The sequence below is a fragment of the Phocoena phocoena genome, chromosome 17, assembly GCF_963924675.1.
Source record: "Phocoena phocoena chromosome 17, mPhoPho1.1, whole genome shotgun sequence".
Taxonomy (NCBI): Eukaryota; Metazoa; Chordata; class Mammalia; order Artiodactyla; family Phocoenidae; genus Phocoena; species Phocoena phocoena.
The window spans coordinates 5321882-5334280 of record NC_089235.1 but is presented as its reverse complement, the minus strand read 5'-3'; the positions used below and the strand labels follow the sequence as shown (position 1 = coordinate 5334280).

The window sequence follows — 12399 nt, the reverse complement described above, 5'->3', positions numbered from 1 at the left end:
TCCCCGGGCTGGCGCGCTCTCGAATTTGGTCTCCGTAGTTCCGTCCAGAATCCTGCCCGGGCCAGCGGCCGCCCGGAAAGGGAGCGAGCGTCTGGGGCCGCCCCGGGGTCCGGGTGACAGTGACAACTCGGGAACCGCGAGGCGATCGGAGCCGTCCCCCAGGCGGGCGAGGGGACCGGGAAAGAGTGTCCCGGCGGGCTCGACGAACGCCCCCGTTGCAGCTGCCCCGCGAGGAGTCCCTGCCAGGGAGCCGCTCTGCGCCCCGGGCGGGCTCGGAGTTCGTGTGCCCTCTCCCCGCAGACCATGGCGCGGTTCCTGAGACTCTGCACCTGGCTGTTGGCGCTCGGCCCCGGGCTCCTGGCGACCGTGCGGGCGGAATGCAGCCAGGACTGCGCGACCTGCATCTACCGCCTGGCGCGCCCGACCGATCTCAACCCGCTGGTGAGTGTTCCGCGCGGCGCGGGAGCTGGTAACCGCGACCCTGAGCGGACAGCCCGGGTCCTCCGCGCGGCGGATCTCGTGGTCACAGCCGGCGCGGACCCCTGGTGACCCAGGCGTCCCGACTGTTCCCCGAACGCTGACCAAGTAGCTCTCGGGACCCACGACTATCTAGGGACCGGAAAGGGCGGCGGGGTCTCCCCGCAAGCCAAGTTTGTTTTCACCCCGGGGAGGCGGGAGCCCCCGAGCTGTACTGTCTTCAGCACCTCGGAGAGCACTGGGTTGTCGCCTCACCTGCCGCCAGGAAGATGCTCAGTTACCCCGCCTCCTCACGTAGCCCACCAAGGGCTCCTTCCGCACACAGCCATCTTCCCATCCTTCCCGCAAAGAATATAGCCTTTTTTATTAGTGATATTCCGCTGCCTTTATTCGAATGTCATATCTCTAGCCCTTTTAAGCTCAGGTCTCTCAGACCCTGACCCTCACTTGCGGGTAAGAGAGAGCAATGGGATGGGGAAGGGATAAAGGGAGGGGAGGAAGGGAGACCGCAGGAGGCTGGAGAGAAGGGGGTCAGCCACCGTTTTACAGACAGCAAGTGATGCTGGAATTCAACTTCTGTCTTGTCTAGAACGTACTTTTGTAACACCTACTAAGACAGCAGTTTACTTTGGCTATGAAGAGGGCACAGGAGACGTGGCGGAGTCCAAAGAGGTGGCCGCAATGCAAAGATAAATTACACAGGGGCTTGGGGTTGGGGGGGAATCTAAGGTCAAAAGAACCGTCTTTCTAATCATGGTCTGTGTGCTCTTGAATCACTCCTGTTGCTCTACTGAGTCAGAATCTCTGAAGCTGGGACTCGGGAAGCTTCATTTTAACTAGTTCCCCCAATAATTCCTTTGCACTGTCTCCTCAATTTGTTGAACTTCTGTGATAACTTAAGTTGGGCAGAGAATAATGTATTAATCCAAAGAGCTCAGCTCCTCACTAGAGCTTTTGAAGCAATTTTATTATGTAGATGCATAAAACAGGGACAAAAATTAAGGAAAGGATTCCACAAAACCCAAGGTGTATATTTCAGGTTAAATGTTTCTTCGTTCCATTGGATTACCTGATCCACTTCATTTGACAAGACAAGTAGTAGGGCTTTATATTTAAACTCTGAGAAAAACGCTGCATCTTAAGTAGGGGTAACAATCCCCTCCATCCATCTTTTTTCTTTCTGATTTGTTTTTTGTTTAACTGGTTAGTTTTCTATTGAAGCTTACATTTAGGATTGTTATTTTCTCTGTGAAAAAAGGCTTGTTGATGACTATATTGTTAGAATTATAGCAGCTCTGGAATTTTCACTTAGATGAAAAAGACACATGAGAAATTAGGTTGCTTGGCCAGAACTATGTAGTAAAATCAATGTAACACATATTTATTGAGTTTCTAGCAAGTGAAAGACACTTGTGCTTCATTCTGTGGTGGATACAAAGATGAGCAGGCATGCCATGATTGATGTCCAAATTGAATTTACCCTCTAACACAGAGGGTGAATAATACAAAAATTCATAGATGGCTACAGGAGCATATAAGTTAACACCACTTCCATTCTGTGACTGTGCTATTCCGATTATTTGCCATTATTTGTTTTTGAAGGAATCCCTTTTTAAAAGCCTTTTGGTAACAGTATACAAATATTCAACATTAATTTTTGGCCAATAGATTATTTAAATTTCATTTTAGGATGGAAATATTCTTGACACCTGAACATCTTAAATTTTTAATGATGTTTTGATTTCTTAATCAGATGTCAAGAATAAAACAACCATTTAAATTAGATCTTTAGATTTTTATATATGCATATATTTAATTTTCTTAGACACAAAATTAATAAATAAATCATTAAGAGCTGCTTAAATATAGACCCTAAAGAATTTTGTTGCACTAATAAAATGCTTCCTTTCATTGTGAAAATAATATGTGTGTATTTCATATTAAGTAATATATATATATATACATATATACATATTTTTTTTTTTTTTTTGCGGTACGTGGGCTTCTCACTATTGTGGCCTCTCCCGTTGTGGAGCACAGGCTCCGGACACACAGGCTCAGAGACCATGACTCACGGGCCCAGCCGCTCCCCCTGCATCGGCAGGTGGACTCTCAACCACTGTGCCACCAGGGAATCCCTACCAATATATTTTTAAATCTCCAGAAAATGCCTGGTTTTTATGTCTAAATCATGGGTTGGTAACTGGGCTCTATAAGTAGACTTCAGGGGGCCATAAAAACCCCTGAATTGCTAGGAAATATCATATATAGGTTAAAATTGGGTGGGAAAATATCTTTACAATATTGCAAGGGCACAGCATATACAATCTGTTAAAATGCAAAGAAAAATTCTAATTTGATTCCCCCCTTCTGAATTTCCTTTGATTTGCCTGTTCAGTACGGCAAAAAGTTGTAATAAGGAAAATGAGACCATTATGTGGGAGTTTCCACATCAAAGCAAGCATAGAGTGGTCTAAAAAAAAAATGTGTTTGATGAACAAAATCAGAAAAGCCTCTTTTTATCACTAAATCGAATTCTTTTCCCAGGCTTGCACACTGGAATGTGAGGGGAAACTGCCTTCTCTCAAGACCTGGGAAACCTGCAAGGAGCTTCTGCAGCTGTCCAAGCTGGAGCTCCCTCCAGACGGCAACAGTGCCCTCGGCAAACAGGAGGACCACCGCCTGCTCGCCAAGAAGTACGGGGGCTTCATGAAGAGGATGGATGAGCTGTATCCCCTGGAGCCGGAGGAAGGGGCAAATGGAGGTGACATCCTTGGCAAGAGATACGGGGGCTTCATGAAGAGGTATGGAGGCTTCATGAAGAAGATGGATGAGCTGTATCCCCTGGAGCCGGAGGAAGAGGCAAATGGAGGTCAAATCCTTGGCAAGAGATACGGGGGCTTCATGAAGAAGGATACGGAGGAAGACGACTCCATAGGCAATCCCTCCAACCTGCTGAAAGAGCTGCTGGGAGAGGGGAACCAGCGAGAAGGGGCTCCCCACCAGGAAGGCAAGGATGACGCAGACGTGAGCAAGAGATACGGGGGCTTCATGCGAGGCTTAAAGAGAAGCCCCCAGCTGGAAGACGAAGCCAAAGAGCTGCAGAAGCGGTACGGCGGCTTCATGAGAAGAGTGGGTCGCCCAGAGTGGTGGACGGACTACCAGAAAAGGTATGGCGGCTTCCTCAAGCGCTTTCCAGATTCCCTGCCCTCTGACGAAGAAGGTGAAAGTTACTCAAAGGAAGTTCCCGAAATGGAGAAAAGATATGGAGGATTTATGAGATTTTAATCCCCTTTCCCATCAGTGAGCCCAGGCCCCAGCAAGCCTTCCTCCACCCCCCAGTGAGAGACTGCTTCGCCGGCCGTGTTGTATTGTCCTGTGTTGCTTGCATTATACAGTTGACTTGATTGTCTGGATAACTTAACTGTACAACCTGAAAGCTGTCATTCCAGGTCCTGTGTTCTTTTGAGAATCCTTAAGCCTTTAAGTATTGGTCTCTTGCAGCTGTCTTGTTTACATGCTCAAATAGTTTTTGGTATTACCTTGTCCTTTATTTTTGACAAAACGCCAATAAATGCATACTTGTATGTAGATATAATAAACCCATCACCCCAACTGCACAACATTCTTGCAAGTTTCTTCCCCTCCGAAGCTCTCACTCGCCCTTAGGTTTCCACCGCATATCCTACACTCACAGACAGTGAAACCATCTGCTTTAAACAGAAGCATCACTGGCCCCCTCCTCTTCCAACTGCTGAGGCTGCAAAAACATTTTGCATTTAATTCCTTGTATATGACATCTTAGATGAGCAAACACAGTAGCAAAACAAAATGTATTTCCACTCTCGTTTCCGGAATTCAGGTACGTGAGGAATAACCAAAGCCTAATAAAGATACAAACTGTACCCTCATATATAAGGAACTCTGCATTTACATCCAAATGTTTACGTCTCTTTTCTTCAGCAAAATATTTTAGACGTTAATTAAAAAGAAAATTAAAGATAATTTAGCCCCATTTTACAAATACAGAAAGTGGAGCCCAGAAAGGTCAATTCATTGGCCCAAGATTGCCCAGCAGTTGAAGGATAGAAATGGAATTAAGACCCGAAACTTCTTGCTCCCAAGCAATGTCCTTTCCACTCCAGTTCCCTGTCTCTCATCCAGGCCACTACCAAGAATCGGAAGGACTTGTGTCTCTATCTCCACTGTTGTCCACCCCCTACACCATAACCCCGGTGGGTCCTCCAGAATCTGATGAATGGACAGATCCATGAATGGAGGGATTTGGTGACCAGATCACTGGGCAAGGTCTTATGAATGTTTTGGAAGGCAAATTCTCATCACACAAGGAGTTTATGACTACTTCACATTAATTAAAACATTTGGGACAACAGGTACAAAACAGGTAACATGTCTTTGTTTTTCTAACTGAAACCACCTGCAGCTAAATTCCCATCCACTGAGTCATTTTCCCAGGACCCTCGCTCATCCTTTCCTTTGCGTTCTTCCCCCCCAAATCAGAGTTTAGCGACTGAGGGAGACAGAGGAAGAGCCTCTGCTCTGCAACCCAGGTCTGTGCAAGACCACGTGCTGTATCCCGATGGGGCCGCCCACCGCCCCTCTGAGTCCAGCCCTGCTGGGTTCCCGGGACCTCCCCACGGCCATGTGCTGTCCCCCCGGTCAGTGCAAGGGGTCACAGGTCCCTGCCACTCACTGATCCCCACCAGCAGCTATCTCCGTGATCTTTCCTCCTCCTTTTGAACTAGAGATGCAGGTAATGTAAGCGTTTGAAGCAGGTTGGAAAGGAGCTGATAAACAGCAGCAGGCCTGTGGAAATCCGTGTCTGGAGCAGTAAGAAATGGTAGGGCTGAAACACATCAGAGATCTTGGGTCTCTATTCACCCTGAGCCAACTCTTTCCCTTGGAAACGCCAGCCCAGTACTTTTCCAAAGAAATCTGAAACCTCAATTTTCACGATAATATCTCAAGTTCTTAATTTTGGTCTATTGATTCCATTTAAAACAGGGTGGCCCAAACAAAACCCATCTGCAGGTCAGATTTGAGAGACAAGGGGCTAGTCCTTTGAGGGAAAAAAAGTCACTTAATTCTCTCCCTCGGAGACACAAGAGGGAGGAGATATGGGGATATATGTACATGTATAGCTGATTCACTTTGTTATAAAGCAGAAACTAACACACCATTGTAAAGCAATTATACTCCAATAAAGATGTTAAAAAAAAAAAAATTCTCTCCCTTAAAACTAAGGATACCCAAATCTGAGAAACAGAAATCCAGCCTGCACCCCGGAGACAGTAAAAGCAGAATGACTGGTTCCTTCACTTTAAGATAATAATCCAATTATTATGTTACAGTAAAGCAATATGTGTACATATATATCTCATCCAATATGTATGAGAAAATACAGTCAAATGAATATGCACTCTTTTTCAAATCAAGCATAGTTCTTCCCGGGGAGCCTTTTCGTTTCTACTTGGGGTAGCTGTGCAGCCCGAGCTCAGGTGCTCAGGGTAGCTAACAGACAAACGTCCGGCCCTCTACGTCACCATCTGGGGCCTCTTCTGAGGGTGGTGAATTGAGGGCCTGGTGGATGCGCCACAAATGTTTAGGGAGGGAAGGAACAGAGGAGAGGGACGGGGAAACAGAGGAAGGGAGGAGACCACGGGACAAGATGGTTCGTTCCCCTTGGGTGCATGTGGGGCTGTCAACTCCTGCCCGGAACATCCAACGAAGCAAGGACCTCACTCGGGCTGACCTTAACAGTAAGGTCACATTGTGTGCACAGCAAGGGCGGCTGTGCACAAAACGTGACTCCTGTGGCTCAAGGGGTGCTGGGTAGGTCTTCCTGTGTCCCCAGATATCCCCCAGGCTGTCCAGCCTTCAGTCTGAAATACCATCACCAGCTTTATCTCTTAAAGGCTTTCATTTTCAAGACTTTCCTATTTAAATGCTGAGGGGCATTTGCCTAAGAGGCCCCTGGGATGCTCTTTTATTTATTTATTTTAACATCTTTATTAGAGTATAATTGCTTTACAATGATGTGTTAGTTTCTGCTTTATAACAAAGTGGATCAGTTATACATATACATATGTCCCCATATCTCTTCCCTCTTGCATCTCCCTCCCTCCCACCCTCCCTATCCCACCCCTCCGGGCGGTCACACAGCACCGAGCTGATCTCCTGTGCTATCAAATGTAAGGTAGATAGCTAGTGGGATGCTCTTGTAAACGCAAATAACTGTGCCCTGGCTGTGGCGCTCAGCGTGCGTCCAGCACAGGTGCTCTGGGCCCCATAACCGCGGAAGGGGTGGGAGTAGCCCAGGACGAGGACTTCGAGTTGATGGGCTAGAGTGTAGGGTAAGATGAACTGGAAGCTGCAGCTCTCTGAGAGGGTCTCTGGGAAACTCTGTGCGCCTTTTACAGAGTTGATCCCCACAGACTGCAGAGAGCGGCACTGCTCCACTCTGTACCTGTCCTGGCACGGGGGCTCCCCAGTTCCACCTCCGAGCCTGAGTCCTGATCTGGTTCCTCCTGGGAGGTGATAACCTGTGACCTCTGGGGCCAGCCTGCCTGGGTTGAAATCCCAGCTGATGGTGTGAGCGGAAGCTCAGTAGGGGGTGGGAATACGCTAACACGGTAATATGCACGGATGCTTCAGCCCCGCCAGGGTCAGCGCCCACAGGGCTAGCTACCGGCTTCAAAACACCCAGCTGGTACTAATGGGTCTTGGGCTTTTCTCCACCTCGCCCTGCCTCACCTGGGCCTCTCGGGACCAGGTATCCCTTACCCCCAGGCTCTCAGTGACCGGCTATCCCTCACCTGATCCTCTCAGGGATCAGGTACCCCTCACCCCTGGTCTCTCAGAGACCAAGTGTCCTTCACCTGGGCCTCTCAGGGACTTGGACTGCAAAACTCACATCAGCAGCGGGAACTAGGCAATAGTTTAAACATACCCATCTATGTCACGTGCTTATACGTCTTCTCTTAGCTTTTTTTTTTTATCAAGTATAACATATCTCCAGAGGAGTCCACACATCGTAAGTGTACATCGTAAGCTGCAAACAAACGTACCCATGAACCATCATCCCGGTCAAGAAACAGAAGAAACAGAAGACCTCTGACACCTAGAATACAGCATCACCAGCACCCACTCACATGCCCTTCCGAATAAGTAGCTCTCCCCTGTTCCCCAAAGGTAACCACTCTCCTAACTTCTGTAACCATTGATTAATTTGTATGTTTTAAAACTTTCCATAAAAAGAAGATACACTTTTTTCTATTTAACCACGTGGCTGGCGTTATATTGACAAGATTCAACCATCCCGTTGCATATAGCTGTGGCTGGCTTATTATTTTTATTGCCAAAGAGTATTCCATTGCCTGAAAATAACGCACGTCCCATTTTGTTATTAATGGAGGCTCACGTTGCTTCCAGTTTGGGGTTATTGCAAATACTGCTGCGACCATGTCGCTTATCACAGGTGACACATTTCTCTTGGGAATATAACTAGAGTAGATTTGCCAGATACTAGGATATGCATAGGTTCAACTGTAGGCTGTCATGCCAAACAGCTTTTAAAGAGTGTACTACTTTGGACTCCTAACTGCAGTGCATGCCTCACCAATACTTCATACTGTCTCTTTTAAATTTTAGCCATTCTGTTTTGATTTACATTTCCCTAATTACTAATGAGATGGAACACCACCGTATATACGCTTATTGACCGCTTGGGTATCTTTAGTTATTCTTTCGCTTTTCAAATGTATTTTTCAAGCTATGCATCTGAACTATTTTCTGCTCTGTGGTAAATGGCCTTAAACCACGACATAAATGCATGAGATTTTTCAACTATAAAATACCCCCAGGAGTCACTTTTTTTACCTCCCGGTTACAATCTCCACAGCGCGCCTATAACCCTGCCCATAGACTGACTCCATGGCATTGCTGGCAGAATACCCGATATGCTTTACGATCTCCCTGCCATGTTTTTTCATGGTTGGAACATGAGGTAGAGTGTTTGGTAGAGCAGCCCCCTCCCTGCTGGGTGCCTGTGAGTCCCCAGGGTCTCCTGCCATTAGTAGAAGGGGGAGGTCCTCCCAGCACCGTCCTCAGCAAGGTGAAGGGAGCATTTCTAAGGGGATTCCCAGGTTTTGATGAGTAGTTTCAAGGAATCCTCTTCATCCAGGTCTTGCAGAGTCATCCTCTCCCCTCATCACTGGGTGCTCGCCCCTCACCCCAGCCCGAGGGACATGAGGCTCCACGCTCCTCTCTTCCCTGGAGAACCCCAGAGAACTCGAGGGCCTCTGGTTCCCCTCATCTGGGGCTTGACCTAGAAAAGAAATTGGAAGGGGGAGGGGTATGCAAGGAGGAACTGAAAGTGCCAACTTTCCACAATTCCCCCTTCAATTTCTCAATCAAGTAAAAGGCTAGATCTTCCAAGCACAGAAAAAGTGCTAAGAATAGGGGAGAGGCCATGCGGAAGTCCACACTTTGAAATCCACATTTCAAAATGTCACAAGTAATTAAATATTTTTTGCTCAATCGCAGTGTTTTCTACTTGACTTCCACACAACTTCTGAGAAAAAAAGAATCCTTGGTGCTTCATCATAGCTGTATCCTGGGAGCCTAGCACACAGGTCTCAACAAAACAGGTGTTTGAAAAATATTTGTTGAATAAATGAATGGCTTACAAATTAGCTGGGAGGACAGTGCACAGAGTTGATTATCAATGCAAGGGGGGAAATGATGGGCTCAGGCAACAATTCAGAAAAAGAGGTGTCCCTGTGTGCTGTATGGAGGAGATGAACTTGAGCTGTGATTGGAGAGAGGACCTGACCTTCCCGGAACGTGCTCTGGGGAGCATGGAGTGGGTGCTAGGGAAGGAATCTGGCCTGGGTGTCACATAACTAAGTCTTACATATACTCAGTCATAGCGGTCCACCCAAGAAGATTATGCTTACGATGGGACACCTCACCTCAACAGCACCAAGGATTAGACACATCACCTCAACAGCACCGAGGATTAGTATTTTTTAATAAGTTTGGTAGTTGTGTCCTTATCAAAATTATACTTCAGTGTGTCTTCTGGGTTAAAACTATGACCCATTAAGTGAAACTCTGAAGCCACAGCTTGGGTATGGGATGGCACAGAGACTTCACCCCAGGTGCCAAGTGTGATTCATATCTATAAGGGTTGAAAAGATTGAGGACATATCAGGGTTCAGCAAATACTGGGTAGCAACATCTCACAAGTGTGGGATGGGAGAACGGCCACGAGTGATCCCTAATTTAGGTCAGAGGCGAGTTTCACAGGTGAGGACTGTTGGCAAAGCATCCAACCGAATGGGAAAGCACAGAGGGCAGGAGCCAGGCAAGGATGCCCACTATTACCACCACTATTTAACATTGTCCTGGAGGCCTCAGTCAATGCATTTGACAAGAGACGTCACAAGTGTAAGGATTGAAAAGGAAGAGATAAAACTATGTCCATCTACAAATGCAAGAATATCAACTGAAAAGCGACAGTCGAAAAAGTCACTACGAAAACAGGCTATGAAGTTAACAGAGAGAAATTAATAGCATAATATACAACTTGTCAGAAGATATAACTAAGAGAATACAGGCCTCACACAGAAAAACTGGACATCTAGCCCTCCCACAGGTAGGCAAGGCCCTGGGACTAATTCCAGTGCGAGGTCAACTGTGAGGTGACCTTACTGATGGTGGCACCACAGCAAGGAATCAGCCTGGACCGCTGAGTCGACTGACCCACCTAGGTCCTTGCATGAGTGACAGACAAGTCTTGACTGTATTTTGCGACTAAACTGTAGGGCTTTATTTTTTTCATAGCACAGCCTTTTGTACACTAGTGGTAAAGGGAGGTTAAAATGTGAGCCGTCTGAGTTAGGAAACTTTCAAATATTGTTGAGAGACACAAACTTAGACCTGAACATCAAGAAAGAAATTCCAGGTTTCTGGATAAGAAGGTCTGAAGATGTCAGTCCTTCCTAAGTGAATGTATCCATTTCATCCCAAGAAAAATACCAACAGTTTTTCCTTCTGGAACTAAACACGTTGACTCTAAATTTCATAAGGAAAAATTAAATAAGAAAACAGTGGAGGAGAGGCGTGCCCAGCCTGGCGTGGAGCAGGGTAGGCGCTGGGAGGTGGACTCTGCTGCTCTGTGCTCCGGGCACATCCGGAGACTTCAGCAGAGGCTGCAGGGGCCAAGCCAGCGCCAAGGCTGCATGGCTGGGAGATGCCAGAGCAGATACTGCGGCGGCACTGGTTGTGGCACCAGCAGGAGGGCAGGGGCTGTGAGTGCCTCAGGGAACCCCAGCTGGTCTGTGCCCCGCTCGCCAGCCTCTGAGGGCTCCCTCCCCACAGCCTGCAGCCTGACAGCTCAGCTTCCTGGCTCAGCGCCTTATCCTCCTGGTAAAAAAGAGAGAGAACGAGAACCAGGTACAGAACGGAAGCTTTTCACCAATTTCTCAACCATGGCAAGGTTTTGATCTGCTGCCTTAAAGAATATGTACATATATAGCTGATTCACTTTGTTATAAAGCAGAAACTAACACACCATTGTAAAGCAATTGTACTCCAATAAAGATGTTTAAAAAAAAAGAAAGAAACCCTGAAAACCACCCTTGTGAGGCTCAAGAAAGGAATGAAATATTGGTTTATACAACCCACTGTTGCATGTAGCCTGAAACTAACACATTTCATTAGAAAAATCAAGAAGAGCTTGAAAACTCTCTCTGCTCCAGGGAGCTCAGATTTACCTGCCAAAAATAAAAAGTAAACTCAGGGGAAAAATTAAAAAACAGTGGAAAAGAAGAGCAAATACTGAGGAGTGACCCTACCAGACAGTAAAACAAAGATAGAAAGCATCAATATTGCAAACAGTATGGCCCATGAGCAAATAAACAAACCAAGAAACATAGTAGAAAGTTAGAAACACACAAATATACATGAGAATTTAGAATATGATAGGCATAATTTCAACTGGGTGCATTAAAATGGACTCTGGAAAGAAATGCTGTGTGTATGACCAGTAATAATTTAAAAAGGTAAAATTGAACCCACACTCCACACCACGAACATAAATCGGAGATTGTTGAGCCAGAGGGTAAGTGCATCCCTAGCGTGTTAGATACTGCTGAGTTCTGTGCTAGAGGGGTCATATCACTTAATCTGAATAATCAAAGACCTAAAAGTAAACAAAACTATACACCATCAGAAGAAAACATGTGTGAATTCCTTTACTTTTAAAGTTGGACTGTGATAGGCCTTTCTAGCTATGACTTAATATTCAGAAATCATAAAAGAAAACATTGATAAATTCAACTACTTTTTAAAAATTATGCATGGAAAAAAATCATAAAAAAGGACAGAAGGCAAACTGAGAAAAAAATATTTCGTACACTTGTCACAGTTAAAGGGTGAATCTGACTAGTATATATATAAGTGCTGGTAAAAATCAGGACGAAAAACCAATATCTTACAGAAAAATAGGTGAAGAGCATAAATAACAAGGCACTAAAAAAAAATTATAAGTGGCGCTTGAACAAATGAAATAATACCCAACTGATAATTAGAGAAAGGAAAATTAAAACTACTGCTGGACCCTGGTTTTCATTCATCAGAGTTTTAAAAATCCCAAAAGTTAACAACGCAGACTCTTGCCCACCCCGGGTAGCAGCACTTTCACACATGGGAACAGAAGAAAAACAAACCTAGAGGCAGGAGTGTGGCAATATCTGACATTATCCAGTGCGTTTACCCTTTGACCCATTAAGCTCACATCTAGTGATCTATCCTTCAGGTATGCCTGCCAAAGTATAAGCTGAAATTTATTCAAAGCTATTAGTTTCAGCATTGTTTGAAATAGCAAAAGATTGGAAA

The 12399-nt window shown here is 45.9% G+C and overlaps 1 protein-coding gene across 1 annotated transcript; it reads left to right on the top strand.

The window, feature by feature from the left end:
- The first annotated feature begins 301 nt into the window (after window positions 1-301).
- On the top strand, window positions 302-4097 carry PENK (proenkephalin). Its single transcript, XM_065895523.1, has 3 exons — window positions 302-441; window positions 3025-3173; window positions 3261-4097. Exons 1-3 carry the CDS (start codon window positions 304-306, stop codon window positions 3763-3765), a joined length of 792 nt encoding a protein of 263 aa, XP_065751595.1. The 5' UTR covers window positions 302-303; the 3' UTR covers window positions 3766-4097.
- Window positions 4098-12399: the final 8302 nt, after the last annotated feature.